The 19928-nt window shown below is 42.2% G+C and overlaps 1 protein-coding gene across 5 annotated transcripts in view; it reads left to right on the top strand.

Annotated features, from left to right (window-relative positions):
* Window positions 1-19928, top strand: part of TOPAZ1 (testis and ovary specific TOPAZ 1) — a 238509-nt gene that overhangs the window by 15836 nt on the left and 202745 nt on the right. For 4 of the 5 annotated variants that reach the window (XM_088463597.1, XM_088463599.1, XM_088463579.1 and 1 more), the window contains exons 2-3: window positions 10123-12199; window positions 13111-13181. In XM_088463597.1, coding sequence (XP_088319723.1) covers window positions 10188-12199; window positions 13111-13181 — 2083 coding nt within the window. In that variant the 5' untranslated portion in view covers window positions 10123-10187. The remainder of the gene's footprint in view (window positions 1-10122; window positions 12200-13110; window positions 13182-19928) is intronic. The other variant, XM_088463608.1, reaches the window with a different exon arrangement.

The following is a 19928-nucleotide window of genomic DNA, read 5'->3' as shown; positions in this document are numbered from 1 at the left end:
ATTGAATAGCTCCAGGAACTTTGCTACATTCCCACGATAACAGTATTTTCCCCATAGTGTCCCTCACAAGTGGAGAGCGTGTTCTAGCTACACAACAGCATCTACTGCTGGGTTAGTGTATCTGACATTTAATGCTGTTACAATCAGAACAAGGGTCCACAAAGCTTCTGTAGGCCAATGAGAGTGCCTTTAAAGAAAAAATACCTGGAAGTTTATCAGCCAGAGGGAGAACAGATCCAGGGGACTATTTTACTAAGCTGTGTTAGGCGATAAAGTGAACGGTGATAAGGTATCAGCCAATCTGCTCCTAACTGTCATTTTTCAAACAGACTGTGACATGGCAGTTAGGAGCTGATTAGCTGGTACCTTACCTCCATTCACTTTATTTCCTAACAAAGCTTAGTAAATAGACCCCCCCATTCTTTTGTGCAGGTGGTGAAAATACTTGTTTCATCTGGGAGGTTAGATTACAAGACAACTCACTGATGTACTGTACGTGTAAGGACCAAATGTTTTTGCTGGATGATGTCCAATCAGAATTGAAAAATAATGATTGACTTAGAAAATAGCCATCCAAACAGCTGGAGGTAGTTGCGATTCATAGTCTCCCGTGCTTGATTGTCTGACATCTTAAGCCAATGGGAAGTGATAATGTTGCTTGCGTCTGACTGGGCAGAGAGTAACTACGAAAACCATTTTGGTAAAAACATACCCATTGGTGGGTAGGGAATCAATATGAGCATATAATGAAAACAAGAGGAGACATGGCAAAGTACCAGGTATGTGTCCTCCAATTATGGTATTATATAGGTACACTTTACTGATAAGAGAGGGATTAATCATTTAGTCAGATTGACTGGTATATGGACCAATTATCAGTGGCAGTTTACAACGAGTGTCTTGATTAGAGGAAATGGAGGTATCCATGGAAACCATATTCAGTTGTCCTAGGATAGGTTCATTTGGAACAAAATGTGATTCCACTGTTAATAGTATTATATAGAGACGGTCTAGGTGTGTACTGCATAGTTAGATATCAGTAATAAACATGTATGTTGACTGAATAGAGGGGAATGATGGGATAAACAGTGTAGTGTTCCCGCTAGACTGCGGGCAGGGCGCTGAGGGTACCGGCAGGGCACCTCCGCATGCAGTTCCGAAAAGGGGGCACGGTGCTGAATACGTCCATATCTATCAGGCGCCATCAAGAAAATTAAACACCCCCCCCCCCCCCTCCCAAAATTGATGGCAAAACCCAAATTTAGAACATCGGATCAACTATCAATGGGGGCGATTCAATTCAACGCGAATTGAATAGCGCCGGGAGCGATCTCCCGGAGCGATTCAATTCAGTGCACTGTGTGGTCAGAGAATGTCGGTCATCGCGCCTTAACAAGGGTGTTAAGGCGCGGTAACCCACATTTTATGACCAAAGTGCCGGGCGCGCGGCTGTTAGCGCTGCGCTATGCAGAAAAACAGCTGCGCACCCGGCACTTTGGTCGGATTTCTCCTCGCATCCCCAGGGGGGTGCGAGAAGAAATCCTTAGCGCGCCCAAATAGCACGTTGTATTGAATAGCTTCAGGAGTCCCTCCCGTCGCTATTCAATAGCGCGTTGAATTGAATTCCCCCCAATATTTTTTATTTATTATATTTTTTTTCACGGCCACAGCTCCTGTATAAAGGCACAACCAATTATTTGTGCAACTGAGTGCCCATTATTTCTACTTGCATTCTCCTGAGGTAACTAGCAGAAATCCTTCGAAAGTCACTAAACTCACCTAGTGGTTTGCAAAGTAATCCCAGTGCATTTGGGCAACATGTGCACAAATAGATAATGGGCACCCTCCACAATCACGCCCATCGGCAATACAATTGAATAACGACCGTTGGGCACCCGTAAGTAATGGAGCATACACGCGGTCAGATTTGTCAGATGAACGATTAAACGATTTGGACGATTTGACCAAAGTTTTGAACGATTTGAACGATTGAACGATTTTTGACTGCATTAAAATGAATGGAATCGTCCAAGTCTGACTGCAAACCCATCAGATGTCAGATATCGTTATCTGACAAACGGGAACGCGCATCGTTGATCGTCCATCGTTCAGGCATGTCAGATATGAACGATTTTCCTTCAGATATGAACGACTGAACGATTTTTAAATCGTTATCGTCCATATCTGAAGAAAAAATCTGATCGTGTGTATGCACCATTACTTACGGGTGTCAAAAACAATTGAATTCCCCCAGCCCCACCCTATTAGACAAGTATAGGAGCCAAAGATTTGCTAATGGTTGGTTTGCAAACCGGCCCTAAAATGACAGCAATCCTGCCAAAATACCGATATGTTCACATACACCTAACCTTCTTGTATGTTAAACAGCCCTTCTAGTTGTCATGCAATGGCGCGGCTCAGCAGTGCTGAGCATCTTTTCGTGCAACTTTTTCCCTTTTAAAATGCGTCTTATTTGTAAGGTGATGAGAATAGGACGCACAAGCAGCTTATGCTGATTAAAATGATACACTGCATGCCTACAGTATATTCTGCGTATGACTGCGGCTATCTACTGTACATATGCTATGTTAGTGGCACAGCCACTGACACTGTAACATAGTATTTTGCATGCAGATATAACCAGTCGCTCACAGAATATAAGTATGCCACATATAATTTTAGTCAGCATAATACGCATTTTAAGGAACATGTTTCACAAAAAGATGCTCAGCGCTACAGAGTTGCACTGCGCTCGCACGTTGTGCAACGTGACTTGTAGTGCACAGAGGATAGGTGTATGTGGACACATCTGTAAAAGACCTTCCTGTGGCAGGCAAATTTGGGTGATCTGTACAGGCTTTGTTAGTATAAATGTTAATACATGGTGTTTTTTTTTTTTTTTTTTTATGTATGGCGCCCCCCCAAAATTCATAACCAGCACTGGGCCTCTGAGCCTAGGCTGATATTGGTAAATAGGGGGGACAAAACTGCGGTGTTGGTTCCCTCTATTTTCAAATAACCAGCACCAGGCTAAACCAGCTTTGGGGCTGATACTATAACAGGGGGACTCACAGCAGGAGAATTACTAGGGAAGGGATTTTCCCCACCAAAAATATGAATAAAAATGTGCCCCCCCTCTCCCCAAGGGAAACCATCCCTGGGCTTTATATTGGTGCATCTCCGGCATTTATCCAAAAATGAGGAGCGAACACTTTTCCTATTTTTCATATCCATACTGGGGAAACTACTCTCTCATTGGTTTGTTCACTATGGTAGCACATGGACCAAAAGGTTTATTCAATGCCAAGTGGACCAATTTTGATGATCGTGCACACCTGCTGCTTGTGTACTGGAGTCAGTTTGCAGCCACCCCAATTTGAGGGTGATAATTTTGCTACTATTGCATATTGTGAACTCAATGTTTCCCAAAGTTAAGGTGCATACACATGTAAAGATTTTCTGTCCAACTAGTTGATTGGTTGGAATGAAAATCTGGTACGGAATGAAAGAAAATGACAATCAACAATTTGCTCCCAAAAGCCGGAAAATGGGCAAAAACTGTTTGAACAAATTGTTTAGATCAAACATTTAACAAACTTGTCTGACTATCATTTTCATCTGTTTTCTGGCATTTAGGAGTAAATTGCTGACCATCATTTACTCATTCTTTACCAGATTTTCATTCCAATCAATCAACTAGTTGGATGGTTGGACAGAAAATATTTACGTGTGTATGCACCTTTAGTCTGAGAGATGCCAACCTTCATGTAAAATTTTATCAAAATCGGGAGATGTCAGGTGGGGACACCTGGTCCATTGACATGGAATGTCCCAAAAGCAGAATTAGTGTACCCAACAGCCATTAGGGTTTGTTCTTCTCTATTAACTCTGCTATTATCTCTATTAACTACTCAGAATTTTACACACATGAAAGCTGATGGGAATTCTTGAATTATATGTTATCTGAGTACTGATTTATGAAAATTATTTTGTTTGAAACCTATTTTATGTTGTACTGTTTATTATGTGTATCCTCATGTGAGAAAAATTTACTATGCGATACATATTCAAAATGTCTAAATTAATTTATAACTAAACATCTGTGATCACACTGAGCAAAAAAAATTGTGGGTCCCAGGGACCCTTCACTTTAAATGATTGTGATCCTACTTCACTTTCTGGGTCTCATCATATTATGAAGGTTGAAGGCAAGCAGCAGTTGGGACAGTGCTGGGGGCAGGTAGCAGTTGAGGTACAGTAAAGGGGGTTAAGGGTAAGCATCAGTTGGGGTAGAGCTAGGGGTAAAGGCAGGGAGGTCTGGGTAGAGGGGAGTAAGGGACAAGCAGTGCTGGGACTAGGGAGGGGGTAAGTGCAGACAGCATTTGCACAGTGCTGGGAGGCAAGGAGGGGGCTATGGCAAGCAGTGCTGGGGGTAGGGAGAGGGCAAGAGTAGATGGCAGCTGGTGCAGTTCTCTGGGACAAAAGGGGGGTTAATGAGAGGGCAGTACTGGCGGCAAAGAGGGGGTTAGGGGCAGGCAGTGCTTGGAGTAGTGAGGGGCAATGGTAGCAGCTGGTGTAGTACTCGGTGACAAATAGGGGGGTTAGGTTCAGGCAGTGCTGGAGGTAAGGAGAGGACAAGGGTAGTACTTGGGGGCAAGGAGAGGGTTAGGGGCAGGCAATGCTCTCGGGGTAGTGAGGGGCAATGGTAGATAGCAGCTGGGGGAGGATATTATTGGACCGGCTGCTATGGCGCATACACAACGTGTCCTCCAGGACCCACTGATTTTAAAACACGAGTTCCTCACTACCTGTAGCGCATATTTCTACTTCAGGTTCCTTAGGGTCCACAGGTGACCTTGGGGGTATAGGTGAATGACGTAGGCATCGGGCACCATGCTGTTAATTTCTTTCCCCCCAGGATGCACTGGTCCCCCTCCATACCCCACTTCCCAGCCAGGGCATTACTTTAGTATGGTGCCCCGGCCGGAGAGAGGTTGGGGAGCACCGGGTTCTTTGCAGGAGGGCTATCAGAAGAGCCCCTGAAGTTAGACGTTCTGCTGACTGGAGTCAGTGGGATTGAGCGGGTGGCCCTGACAATCCAGCGGAAGTCGGGACTGCGGCTCCCAGGGCTGCAGCGGGAGGTAAGATAAGAATACTGCACAGGGCAGCCTATTAGCGCCAGGCAGGGGACGCCCGGCGCCGATCAGCAGTGGCGCTCGGGCCCCCCATATCCCGGCGTCCGCTAGGCCACCAGGGACAAGTTACCGCCGGGCTCTGGAGTAGGAAGGGCCAGGCGTACCCGTTGTTTCTCAGTCTGGTCGGGGGAGATGGCACGCCTGCACAGCAGCCAGCCCCTCCCACCCACTCAGCGCGCCTTTGCCTTGCTCTCAGGCCATGCTGAAGTGGACTCCTCCTGCAGGCACCACCCCCCAGCAAGCGTTTGGTGGCCATTTTCTGACTCCCAGGCAGCGGTGAGTAGCTGGTGTCTTGCGTCCCCCTAAATACTTTGATTCCCGGATCTGGTATGTAGTTGCAGCCTTCATTAACCCTTTGGTTTTGAAATTGATTTGCAGCACTTTTAACCCTTTCAGTCTTCAAGGGCTTTAAGGTTGATTTAAAGTGCCAGGTAGCGCAGAGTTTTTTCTCTCCTGCATTGTTTGACTGTTTGCTAGCATCTGAATGTGTCTGCTTTTACTTTCTACTATGCTGTACACTGTATACTTTTATTCTATTGCTGTACACTGTTTTTCCATTTAACCTCTGACTTGCTGTCCAAGTCTGGTTAGGTCACAAACAGTTTCTTTGTATAGTGTTGCTTGTACCCCTATCTACACAACTATATATCCTTTCACCATGTCCAGCGGTGAGAATAATACCCGGGTGTCTATCCCCCGCCTTGCAGTCTTGTGTGCGTTGTGCTGTTGGCATTGGGCAGACTGATGTGCTGCGTGAGGGTTTATGCGGCAGGTGTTGTATCCCTCCAGGTCCCGCTTCGGTCCTTGGGACTGCGCAAGAACCCCCATGGGCGTGCTTTGCTCAGGCACTGCAGATGCTTATGGTTCGCATGGCTGAGCCCCCTATGCTCCCCCAAGTGGGGTCTTCACAGCAACCGCTGGTTCTGGCTCCTATGCCACAGATCCAGTTGGCACCGCAGGTGGTTAATGTACCACAAGGGTCTCAGGTCAACCTGTCTGCGGGGTCTCACCCTATCTAGGACCCCTAGGGTGCTGGCAAAAAGGCCTTCTGTGTCTCCTCGCCATCCCTATGTGGACGAGGATGAGAGGTCGTCCGAGGACAATGGGGTGCTTCCAGAGTCTGACTCGGAGCTATCCACAAAGGATGAGCAGCACAAATCCAGTGTTTACATTCCGGGCCTGGTCCGAGCTGTAAAAGAGGTGTTGGTCATTGAGGAGGAAGATACTCCTCCGGCTGTTAAATCTAAATACCCCAAGTTTAAGAGGGTTAAAAGTTCTACAGCCATTTTCCCTCTGTCAGATCAGCTAGTGGATCATCTGGAGGAGGCGTGGAAGGCTCCGGCGAGGCGGTTCCAGCCGCAAAAGCGTCTGGTCAATGCATACCCCTTTCCCGAGGAGTACTTCAAGAAATGGGTCCTTCGTGGCCAGCTCGGCGTGGTGCCTTGGCTGTACAGCTTTGTAAGGCGGCCACCTGGTCTTCAGTCCAGACCTTTTGTGAGGTATTATTCATTTGATAGGTTTGCCTCTCAGGATGCTTCCTTTGGGCGGTGGGTCCTCCTTTCGTACCCACCCTTAAGGGGAACTGCTTTGGGACATCCCCAAGGTCACCTGTGGACCCTAAGGAACCTGACGTAGAAAAGAGGAGATATGGTAAGAACTTACCTTTTGTTATCTCCCTTTCTATGAGGTCCTTAGGGTCCACAGGGCACCCGCCCTTACGCCCTGTACGGTAGTTATGGTGTTGTCTGGTCTACAGTCTCTGTCTCCTTCTTAGCGAGAATGTGATTCTTGTATGTTCCAGACTTCCTTCTCTCTCACAGTGCTCTCCTCTGGCCTCTGGCTTGCTACTAAACTAAGTAATGCCCTGGCTGGGAGATGGGGTATGGAGGCGGACCAGTGCATCCTGGGGGAAAGAAATTAACTGCATGGTGCCCGATGCCTACGTCATCAGGTCACCTGTGGACCCTAAGGACCTCGTAGAAAGGGAGATAACAGGTAAGTTCTTAACCATATCTCCTCGTTTTGCGATCACTGCATCTAGTCAATATTGCAACATCAGATAAATTGTGACTATTATAGTGCATACACACGGTCAGATCTGTCAGACGAACGATGAATTACGAACGATAAACGACGAACGATTTACCCAATGATTTAATGAACTACGAACGATTTTTGACAGTATTAAAATGAATGAAAATCGACCAGATCTGACTGCAAACATGTCAGATATAGTTATCTGACAAACGCTCATCTTTGCAGGGACACATGTCCGATTTTCTTTCAGATATGAACGATTTTTAAAATAGTTATTGTAAAAATCTGAAGGAAAATCTGACCGTGTATGCACCATTACAGTTGCTTCATTCTTATACTTACAATGGTGTTTATAGATTAGGTTATTAATATTTTTGTCTATAATAGCACCCAGGGAGCATCTATTGTTAAATGTCGACGTTGTCAATGTTAAAATATTGACTGCATACTTCAGTGATAAGCTTACTGTGAGGTATATTGAGTACTGATGCTTTGGGAGCTGCTGTCTTGTGGGGTTTCGGTCACTGTTGAGAGATGGTCAGCAAAATATGTGCCATGTTGCAGTTGGAGCATATTGTTGTCATATTCTCATAACTAATTGTGATTTTGATAATTGTTATTTAAAGGTTGACTTGTAATAAGTGAGTGTTCAGACCTCTGAGTTGTGAGGTGTATACCCATTTAGGCTCGTCTGCAGAGTTACCTCCCGCTAATTTTTCTCTAATTTTTCTTTTTATTTATACTACTTAAGGGAAGTCCCTTGGGATCACAATTGTGCACTGTGTGGAAATATTCAGAGAGGATTTAATGCTCCAGGCCAATCTTCTTGATCTTGTAATATTGCCATCTGCAGAGTCATTGTAGAACAGATGTGTCTTTATACATCTTTGCTGCAGTCAGGCTAAGAAACCCCTTCAGTGAACCAGGTGCCCTGAGACTCTTCTAGCACTGGGCGTTTTTTTTTTTTCCCCTGAAAATGCCTCTGTCGCAATGCGAAGTAATTAGGACACACCATCAGACTGGTGGGGGGAAGTGCTGGGTTGTCCATCACAGTGCAGAGGTGGTGTCAGGTTGAAGGGCAGAGATCCCTCTCTGTATAAAAGCATGGGCGCGCTGTTTAGTCGGGAACAGTCGCCTGAACACATTAAAGAGTAGTCCTAAGTCCACTCTCTCTCTCTGTGTAGGAGCTGAAAAAAAAATCTGTGGGCACAGCATCTGTGTAGCCTGCAAGTGGGCACAGCATCTGTGAGCTGTACCAAAAATAAATTCTGTGGTGCCAACACTAAATAACCTGATGCTGAAGAGGAGAATTAATGATTTAACATTTTATATATTATGAGGTCAGGATTTAAAACATTTTATTATTGTGAGGACCCCACCCGGCTAATTCTTGATGCTACCCGGCTGAAAACATTTTCTGGGGAGAACACTGAAGAGATTCATATCTGTTAAGTGTCCGCTTACATTCATATCAGAAATTTACATATGTATCCACTCTCTAACACCACTGACTGGGAGGAATATTTAGCATTTGGCCAGGAGTCTTAGCAGCACTTGCAGATAAAGGAGGTTTAGTGTGCAGCCGCTAAGCCTCTCATGTTGTATTTAAGACGAGTGTTCACCATTGAAGCAGGGATGATTTGAGCAGTAACGTTTGCAGCTGGCAGGGGACATCGAGCACGTGTGTGGTTTCTTGCATGATATAGAAGAAGCTGTTGAGGAATGGAGGAGTGACCGGTGACAGCAAAGGATGGAGGAGCTGGGAAGTTGTCCGTACACACAATTCTGTACACTCCCATCACAGGGGGATAGGTGCCAACCTATTACTAGGCTGGAGAGGGATGTGAGCTCCTCTCTTCACTGCAGATACTCTCTCTTTTATCTAGCTGATAGCTCCTGCTGTTTTGGGCACCATAGGGTGCTCAGAGTACAACACCTGCAGAATACTATCCTATCTTAGTATTTACATTTTTTGTGCCTTGGTCTGTTTTTTATTGTTAATGGAGTCTTTTAAAAATAAACATTGGTTTGTTCAAGTACTGTAATAAAAAAACGTCATGGCAGACTCAAGTGGGAATATGAAATAGACTATACTGGGTGGCCTTGTACTACATTACAAGATTGTATTTAACTGAGCCAAAACATCAAGAATCAGTTGCTTAAACTTTTAGATAGAATATATAGTAGCAGCAGTAATGGCTCCTGTAGTGCTGCTGTGATCATGGGGTCTGTTAAACTGTTCCTAACCATTACTGCCCACGTCCTTGTGGTGTACGAGCAGTTTTAATGCTCCCCTTCTTAAATGGGGAGTTTTCCGAATTATATTGCAATTTACCATTAAGTCTTATTACAAATAATGTTGTACTTCACTTTTCCAATTTTTATTCAATTGAGCAGAGTATTTTTTATTTTTTTTTTCTACTGAAAAAAAAAAAATGTAGCATCACCACTGCATTATAGTGTCATTTGGGATGTTTTAGTAGGGTTGCGGCTTAATTTTTCATAAAGCGACTAAATCCTTCTAATGTCCTCTTTAGGCAAACAAACCACAGTGCCCACATTTCTGCTCGCCACCTAAAAGGAGGCCGCGGCTGTTTGTGCCCAAACGGAGCAACAATTGAATTGCTCTGTCGGGTGCCCAAAGCTGACAGCCGCAGGCACAAACATTTGAATTCCCCCATTAAAAGTGAAACTTAAAACTTTCAATTTTTTGCAGTTAAAAAGATGTTAATACTTATAAGGTATGATGGTCATGTTCTGTTAAATCTTGTATAATCAGTTTTTATACTTAAACAACAAATTCCATGTGGATAATGTGTTATGCTGTCTAAAACTACATAAATCTATAGAATCATTCTGCATGTGACTTCATTTTGTTTTTCTTTTTAAGGAAAGACCAGAAGTGCTCCTACTTTGCAAGTTCCATATTCTTTAGAAAAGAATGATCCCTCCCCGATGCAGATATGCGACCCTTCCTGCAAGCTGAACGATAAAGGGAAATCTACAGATCATAAAATATCAAAAAATATGGTTAATAAATGTTCCTCTAAGACATGTTGCACCAATTCTCGAGGCCTGCCAAACCCAATCGTGAGGTTGGAAAACTGTGAAAATCTCCACAAACAATATTGCACAGACATGGAAACCGCAGTCGAAAGCATGTCTGCTGCCAAGAATCTCAACATGCAAAATCAAGTCTCCTCTGATAACATTGTAACTGCTAACAATGCTAGCCTTTCTGCTTTAGATGATGCAGAAATCAGTGAGGTTTTTGAATCGACTTCAAATAGGAAGAAATCAAGTCCAATTCAAAGGTTGGTAAGAGTAAAACGGAAATTTAAAAAGGAAGCACAAAAAATAAACTCATTCATTGGAAGAGGTGATGGTTGTAGCTCAAGGTCCGAAAGTAGAACTATGAAAGTGAGAAATGAAGTACCCCAGTGTATAGAGGAACCGCCAGACAATGTCAGATGGTTATGTTTAAACACTGGTGTTTTGCTTAAAGAGACCAATAATAATACTATAAAATCTGGAAATTTAAAGGAAATGGATGAATTATTTGACCATAAAAGAACAATTGAAGGCCCACATGCTTGCAGTTCTTTAGGCAGCTGGCGCACCCAGGCACTTATTGCGTCAGAAGAGGAAATTAGTGATAGAGACTCCGTTGATAAGCAGTGGTCAATGTCTCCCAGCATAGCTGACTATTCAAATATTTCACAATCTGTAGAAAAAGTAAAGGTGTCCTGCCAAAGGATCATCCCATTTAGTGGGAAGAGTGTATGGAAATGTTCCTGTGCTAGAACTTGTGTTTGGGATTTCCCGCGGAAAGGAGCAACTGATAGTACAGAAATTTTGGGGATTAAGGCTGAGCGGTCACTTGAGGTTTACTCAAATTACATGTCTCCTTTGTTTGAAAGTATTAGTGCGGGAAGCATACAGGAAAGAACAGAAGACATTAATAACAGTGAAGTGTTAGATAAAAAGATAAAGTTATGCTCAGAAAATACACCACATTCTTTTAGCACAAATGTTTGCTCATTGGTCAAATCCCATTGCAGTGAGAAAAAGGAAATAAGTGATATTCTCTTCAGCACTGGCGAAGCAAATGACATAATTGTTACTCCGGTACCGTTACCATCTGAAGATAAAAGCAAGGAGGTAAATTTAGCTGCTAGCCTAGATTTTGAATCTAATGACCTACAGAACACTACCATACAGTCCAGCAACCCACAAAAAGATGATGAAAACCATCCAATTTTCAAATCACCTGAAAAGTCTGTTACCATATTGAAATTAAGTCCAATCTCAAACACAGTCTTAAAAATCCCATTAAAACTTGGGACTGAAGAAGGTCTTAACCATAATAGTGTTTCTTTGTTCGATGTTATAGAGACCAGTGATCTGCACCAAGTTAGTATTCCAGTAGTAACTAAACATTTACCAAATGAAATGTCTTCTGCAGTGACTGTCTTGCATAAAGCGGACACTGGTGTAAGGGAATATAGTCCAGAGTGCTCTACATGGAAAACTTTACAGATGAATAATGAGGTGTTTCAATCACAACTGCATAAGAGCCATAATCACAACAAAAACCACACTTCATTTGACTTTGAAGATGGCATGTCCTTCAAGACCTCGTCATATTCTGAATGTCTTGATAAAGATGTTTCATTGAAACATGCAGTCATGAGTGATTCTACAGTAACGCCCATGCCAATATCAAATCAATGTCCTTTAGTGAACAACAGTACTCCAGATATTTTGAATGCTTTTGAAGACGACATTTTGATTCTGGATGTCATTCCGGATGATCCAGATCTTTTTGACTTTTCAAGCGAGGAAGAGATTGATTTTTCAAACAGTTGCGTTTCTAATTCTAGAAGTAATGCTTCTACATCAAAGCCGAAGATCATGCCGTTAATTTGCAAAATTCCAACAAAAGAGCCATCTCCAGACAATAAAAGGTATTGCAGCTCCCCCTTTAGAAGGAAGACGTGTGTGTGTGTTACACCTTCCTCATTCCCATAATTGTACACCTAAGTGTATCCCTGCAGGCTGCCTTTTCCTCAACAGGACTGCAGTTTGAATAGGTGCAAAACCAGAAACCAGCTACTGAGTTTAACAGAAATCTCAGCTAAATGTCTTTCTGGGGTCACTGTAGGCATAGACATATATACAGTAGGTCTTGCATAAATATATACTTTATTACAAGTGTACCTTTTTGTTTTTTTTTTCTTTTCAGTTTTGATGCTGTCTTTATGATGGAACGTGACCATAATAGTTCATGGTCATGTTTGTGTCTTAATTTGCAAAGCCTTGCTCCCGGTTTTGTGTTTGCTGAAATTGTCGGCAGATAAATATACCAATACCCCTCTAGAACATTTTTCTTGTAGGTACAAGTTTTATTTTGTAATTGGAACTGATTTTGGAAAGTGTCATTATTAAAACTTAATTATTGCACATATACTATTTAAATATTGCTGCTCCAACACACCAAACGAATATATTTAAAGGATGTTCCAGTGATGTCATGCTGTAGATTGCCCTGAATGATCTATTAATAACAAAAGCCAAGATAATTATATTCTTGTTCAGCTTGTTTACCTAAGCTAAATAATGTTGAGTGCACTTGACTAGTTTCCACTTCAGTAGACTGTTTAACGTGCTACCATCAATGTGATCCCTGTATATTTGCAAGCCATATTTAGCTTGTACTTGCAGTGGAATACAGCAGAAAGGGTCAATTATTAGCTTTTGGTTTGTATTAAGTGTTTGAACTACTTTTCTGGACATTATAAAGTCAAATCTTGTGTGTATCATCATCCTTTGATTTATTTGTCTCAGTTGTATTGTGTTTTTGAATTTCTCTTTGCAGTAAAACTCATAGCCAAAGGATTGAACATTCTTTTGAAAGTTGCATCGATGCAGCAAATGATTATCAAGCTGGTAAGACCAATTTAATATGTCACACAAAAGAAATTAGGTCCGGGCACTTGCACTATCTCAAGAATTAACAACCACTAATATAAAAATGCAGCACCCCAGTAGGCAATACTGTATTGCCACAATTTAATGATGAAAGAATGGAAATGGTAATAAATATGACCAAGGGGGCGCAAAAAACAATGTCAAAACAAATTACAAATTGTATTTTTATACTAAATCATAGAAGCATCACTATACACAATAAAAATCACCATTTCACAATTGGCAGTTATAAACTTAAACAATATTCTTAAAAAAGAGAGGGAAATATCTCATAAAAAAATCCTGCTCCAATAAGTGTTTGTAGTAATATTTATTGCCTGTGTGAAAGAAATTAATTTTGCTTAATATCTCTCTCTGGATCCTTAAAAGTCCCTTCAACATAAATGTGAAGCCGTAATAGTGTCCCAAAGGGGAGAGCACAGGCTGTTCACTTATTTCATGCACTGCGCCGTGCTCAACCCTTATACTGCTGTCATAATAATGGTAACGGGGAGAGTGCTAGCCGCTGAAGGTCTCTGGCTATAGCGCTATGCTCAACCCCTCTCTCCCTGGTGAGCCCTCAGCACCTTCACCGCTGTAGCGGAGCGGAGAGACACATAGGAGGCTAAGAGAGACATTCACTAAGTGCCTCCTTTTGTCCGATCCTTAAGATGCAGTATATAAGCAGGCACTTGCTAATATAAATAAAAGATTACATTTGCCATACTTTAGGAGCCCACTCAGATGATTATTCCCAGGGAGAAGTATACTCGCAGGGATAGCTATTTCGGTACCCTCTGTCCCCGTGAGTTATATCCCCAGCATTTAGGAGATGTCTTTCACTGAAGTGAAAGACTTTCCTGGGGGAAGCTGACACTGCGTATACCCGCAGCGCCCGCTTCCTGGACTGGCCAGGGGCTGAGATCGAAAGATCTCTCTCCTGCAGCTGGAGCCCCAGTAGGCAAACAGTAGTTTACACTTCTGAAGATGGTGTAAACTACCGAGGCTAAACCCTGAGCAGCATTGCTTTTTGGAGTTGAATACATGGGTGTCAGATCGTGGTCCCCATTGATGATGATAGAGACTGCGATCTGAAGTGCTAATTAGCACTTTGCCGGAGATTTCTGTGAAAGCTCCTGCATTGTGCCATTAGTACATAGGATCGATGCATAAAATTTTGCAAAAGTTGGCATTATGCCTTGAAAACTGAGAAAACCATGACTACAAATAACAATAGCAGAGTCTCACTTTCGAAACAACTTCTCACAAAACCTCGGAAAATGAAAAAAAAACTTCACTAACAAAAAGGTGTATAGCCAAGTGGGTTAACGCACTGAAAGTAAGTGAAGAGACCGGAGTTCGAGTCCCACCATATCTCCCTGTAGTCAATTTATTATTCTTTAATCTCAACAATTTTTTATTCTTAAAAGACAATTGTATTTAACAATGATGTGCTCTTTACATCGTACATATGTAATCCTATAAGAGCGAATGATTAAGTATCAGGATATGCATAATAATCCACGTCTTTCCAAAGACGACTCTGAAAAATAAAATGATCTATCTGTCGACTTCGTAAATAGTAATGATCCTAATCTTCACTCTTTGTAACGTGATGCATTGGTCTGTCATCCTGATGGAATAAATCAGAGAATTAAACATATATGCATGTGTTTACCACACACACGCATATGTATACACATATGATTACGACCATAGATGCACAAGGAATATAAAATACATTCACAGGGTACTATGTCACTAAAAGGGGGGAAAGGAGAGTTTGGGGGGGACAAAAAACTGGATGGGGACTTTTGAATTACTTGATTTTATTGATCACTATATTCTCATTCAGCCCGTCTAGTATTAAAGTCCCTAGGGCAAAGATCCAGTATGCTTCTCTTTTACATAGTTGGGTGTATCTGTCCCCTCCCCTTGGAATTGGTTTAATATATTCAATGCCTTTTATTGTTAGTACCACCATTTTTCCATTATGGTCGTGGGCTACTTGTTGCGAGACTATGCTTATTATTAGAACATTTCTCCTATGTTTAAGGACCCCCAAAGTAAGGTTCCGTGATGTCCTGCCAACATATTGTTTTCCACAAATGCAACTTTTAAGATATATCACACATGAACATTGGTAGTACATATAAAAATGTTGACAGGTTAGATGGAAGCGCTGTTGAAGGTCAGGGAGGGAAGGAGGGTTTTCCCCAAATAGGAACAGATGGTGTATGATAGTGTCGTCCCAGTTTTTTGTTTGTAGCTATCCATGTATAGTAAGTGTCCCGAAATAGTACATGGGATAAGGATGGAGTTTGAGAGTTTAGAGGGTTTAGTCTGTAGAAGGGCAGTAGGGGACTATGGTGCAAAGAGTGCTGTGTCAAGAGGAGCATGGGTATACATGCTTTCTGTCCATGATCCAGTCACCTGGTATATCTAAAAACTGAGTTTTTTTCATTCAAATACGAATTAAACAAAGGTAAATTCTCCTGGGAGTATGCAATATAAAATACGTATAATCAATAATTAATAATGCCACTCCAAACAAGATTAAACAACCATCTCACTGCAATATAATATGAATTCAGTGTATAATCATCCACATCATAAAAGCATGTAACCTTGCAAAGGTAATAAATTCTTCAGCGCTGTGATTATCCTAACTGCAGATAGTTACAATATTCATAATCCATTAGCAGTGTCAGAGAGCTAAAAGAAACATATCTCTAGCAAGACAAAACCATTTTGCTCGCAGTATATGCGCACACATTGTGGTTGCTGTATTAGCACCTCATCCTTAGTGGTTTTCCTCACTATACAGGATCCTCCGGTTTCAGCCTTTTCAGAATTGCGGGGAGTTATCCGTTTGGACATAGCAATTTTGGGTTTCTTGTGTTGCCACAAGAATCTGGACATAAATCGGAATAGGGTGTGAAAGTCAGCTTTGACGATTGATATAAAGCATCTGCATCATGTAAAAATTTTGTGGGAAGATTATGCTCTTTAAGACTGCAGCTTGACCCATCAAAGAAAAGGGGAGAAATTTCCAGTTATCGAGTAGTAAAGTAATTTTGGAGATAGCGGGTGTAAAGTTTACTTTGTACAGGAGTGAATGATCTGAAAGAATTTGAACACCCAGATATTTGATTTGTGTGGAGGGCTATCTAAAGGCCTGTAAGTCAGGAACGGCGATAAGGTTGGAATATTGAGATTCCAATAGGTAGGACTTCGGAATTGTCAACATTGATCTTATATCTTGAGAATGAGCTAAAGGATTATGATTTTGTAGAATTTCAGGGAGTGAAGAAGGTAAATCAGAAAGAAATATTCTGCAAAGAGGGATACTTTGGGGGAACTTTGTTTTCACTGGCGACTGTTAGTAATGGGCTCTCGACAGTCACTTGTTGCTCTGTTTGAGCGCGAGAGCTGCTGGTGCTGACATATTTAGCTTACAGCCTTCTGATGTGGCGAACAGAAATCAGCGGAAAGTCCGTGCTTTGGGCGCCCAAACCAGGATTTTAGGCGTGTTTAGTCGCTTTACACGGCTAATCTAGGTGCTTGTGGGTGCGACATTTGCAAATAGGCATGGGTGCACAATCAATTAAATATCGCACCCCACTCTCGTCACTTTAAAAGGGAAATCTGGCTGCAAAAACAATTTAATCGCCCCCATTAATTTCAATGTTGAGAGTGCGAACTCCACAGAAGGAAAGGGAGCTGCGTAAAGCTTATGGTAAGGGGTTCCAATGCAATTGCAAAGATGCTGGGGCTAAGGTGACAACTCTGATGTGCTCCTTTCTGTATGGCAATGGGAGAAGATAGGTGGCCATTACAGGATATGAGTTTGGGGACATTTGTAAAGGACTTTGAGAGGGGTGATGAAGGAGGGAGGGAAGCCAAATCAGAGCAATGTGTTAAAGAAATATTCCAAAGAAATAAGTTTGACTGCTTTTTTCGTCATCTAGGAACAGTATTGGGTTAGGTGTAGGGACATTCGAATTGTTAGTGATGTAAGGCAGATAAGACTTCTCTGGCATGATGGAGTGATGACCCCATATGAAATTCATTTTGTTTGAGTGAAGATGATGATGATATTTGGGAGAATTTTTTTTCAGCCTGTCTGCAATGACCTACATGAGATTCTTAGGGGGTGATTCAATGTTTTTGAGTGCCCAACGGAGCAATTGTTGCTCCGTTCATGCGCGAATAGCCATGGTTGCAACATTTCTGCTCCCAGCCTCCTGAGATGACCAGCAGACTTGTGCGATAAGCTGGCACTTTGGGTGCCCAAAGCAGTACTTTAGATCAGTGGTTCTCAAACTCCGTTCTCCGGACTTCACACAGGTCATTTCCAGGTCACCCAGCAGGTGCTCAGGTGTATTCATTACTCACTGACACATTGTAAAAGATCCACTGGTTGAGATAATTATTTGACTTGCAATTCTGTGAGGAGAACTGGAAAACATAGGGTCCTGAGAACCAAGTTAGGGAACCTGTACTTTAGATGGGCTAAACCCGATGCTTCTGGGTGCGCCACCTCGGCACTCACGCCCTAACTGAGGAGCAATTGAATTGCTCCTATGGGTGCCCATTACGCTTGGAAGATCAGGATAGATGATAATATTCCAATCAACAGGGGAGGGAGAGGATGGAGATGGGATTGGCTACCTTGGAGGTGTGCAAAGGAGAGTCAAAATCGTAGTTTGAGATGCGGATAGAGGTATGGGGGGCCAACCCAGCCTGGGAATATAGAATCTCGTAAAAATATCTCATGACCTCTGTGATCCAAGTACTGGAGATGGTAGGGGTTGTACTACCGTGGGAAGTTAGTCAGTTGGCAATCTGTTTTATTTAAAAATGTATGGAACCGATAATTAACATTTAAAGAGAACTATTTCTCATACTCTGCAAACATAAAGTAGAAGCTGCTCAAATCAATTTGGCAATACTCTTCAGGTGCATTAAACAAAAAAAACATACCATATAGTTTTCAGGTATTGTTGTAGGTATAATTTAGTGTGCTGGGGGACACCCCCTATTTCTGTTTTGTTTTTGTTTTGTTTCTCCCCCCATACGCTGATGGTATTCTTCCAAGTCAGTTTTACCAGGTTGGTATAGGTGTTTAGTACGAGGGGAAGGGTGCATTTATATTGCTGAAAGTCAGTCAGGGTAATTTAAAAACTAATGTAAGAGGATGAGATTTTTTTTTTCTGCGTTATGAATTATGGGACAATGGCCCCCCTGATGACTGATTTGGCTGTTTGCCAAATTAAGAGAGGGCCAGTCTCTTCATGTGACAAATTGTTGAGTCTATGGGGTATATTTACTAAGGTGGGGAATTTTAGAAGTGGACATGTTGTTGTTCATAGCAACCAATCATTTTCTAGCTATTATCTTCTAGAAGGTGCTAGATAAATGTTAAGTAGAATCTGATTGGTTGCAATGGCAACATCTCCACTTCTAAAATCTACCTTAATAAATACACCCCTATACTCCTCCCAGGCTGTCTAGATTTATGAAATTGCAGGGTATTGGTAAGACGGGTTTGAAACTTCCATTGTTGCTATAACTCTGTCAATGGATATGTATAAGGTCGTCCAAATTAAGGCATGGTCAGAAAGGCCTATTGGTTCAATGTGAGCTTCTGATATTTGGGTAAGTTAAGAGGAAGAAAGTAAAATGTAGTCGATTGTGGATAGAGTTAGACAGGTGTGATCTCTCTCAATGGGAAGCAGGGCTTTCCATATGTTCACCAAGCACAGACGCCGAGTGAATAGAGACGCCCAACTTTGGGAGGGTAGGGAGGGGTTAGATCTGTCTAACAGGAGAAAAAACTAAAACAGCCTAAGAGATTCAAAAATTGGTCAGATCAGTTGTATGATTTCCCTTGAAACTCCTTCCCTTCAGATACAGGACGATTTGTATTTAAAATGCAACTACTTCACATAGGACCATACGATTTGATCAATCACATAATGTGTGTCAATTCCTACACGATCAGTTGAGATCTCTCTACAAAACCATCTGATCTGTGATCCAACTAGATGATGGCGGGGATGCGCATCGGGGTCGCAGAAGACTCAAAATACAACTATTTTCAAATGATTGGTCTGTCCAACCTATAGAAACTGCCCAAATCGTGTGATCAATTGTCCTGTGTATGGCCAGCATAAGACCTGGGGAACATCGCTTAATGCACTTAGTTTAGCCAGCGTGTTAAAAATTACTTTGAGTAGACATTGGGAGCATATACTTTACAGAGCATGTATCTACAACCATGCACCACAAGTTCTGCTATGGTATAACGACCTTCAGGTTCATCCATTGTGGAGGAAAACTCTAGCTGCAAGTGGCGCTTTACCAGTATAACCACTCCTTTAGCGGTGACTGGAGCAGCTGCAACCAGAGACCAATGTGCAACAGATCAACTTGCCTAAATAGTATCTTTAAACAAAGTACAAGATACTACAAGTAGATTAATAATAAAACTTAATATTTTTTGTTCATATATTTGCCTATATTTAAATATTTCAGAAACACTGTATACTACAAATACCGTTGGACCAGTTTTAGTTGGAGCAAATATTTTTTCCTTTTACCACTTTATCGAAGTCCTTTTCCAAGACTGGGCACATGTCATGGGCTTTCACTAGCCAGTTACTACCCGCTGGGTGGCTGCCTTAGCAGGAGCCATGTCAGAGTTGTCCCAGCAATTAGCAC

This window comes from Taudactylus pleione, unplaced genomic scaffold (assembly GCF_031769625.1).
Source record: "Taudactylus pleione unplaced genomic scaffold, aTauple2 ptg000053l, whole genome shotgun sequence".
Classification (NCBI taxonomy): domain Eukaryota; kingdom Metazoa; phylum Chordata; class Amphibia; order Anura; family Myobatrachidae; genus Taudactylus; species Taudactylus pleione.
This window is presented reverse-complemented; position numbering and strand designations above follow the sequence as displayed.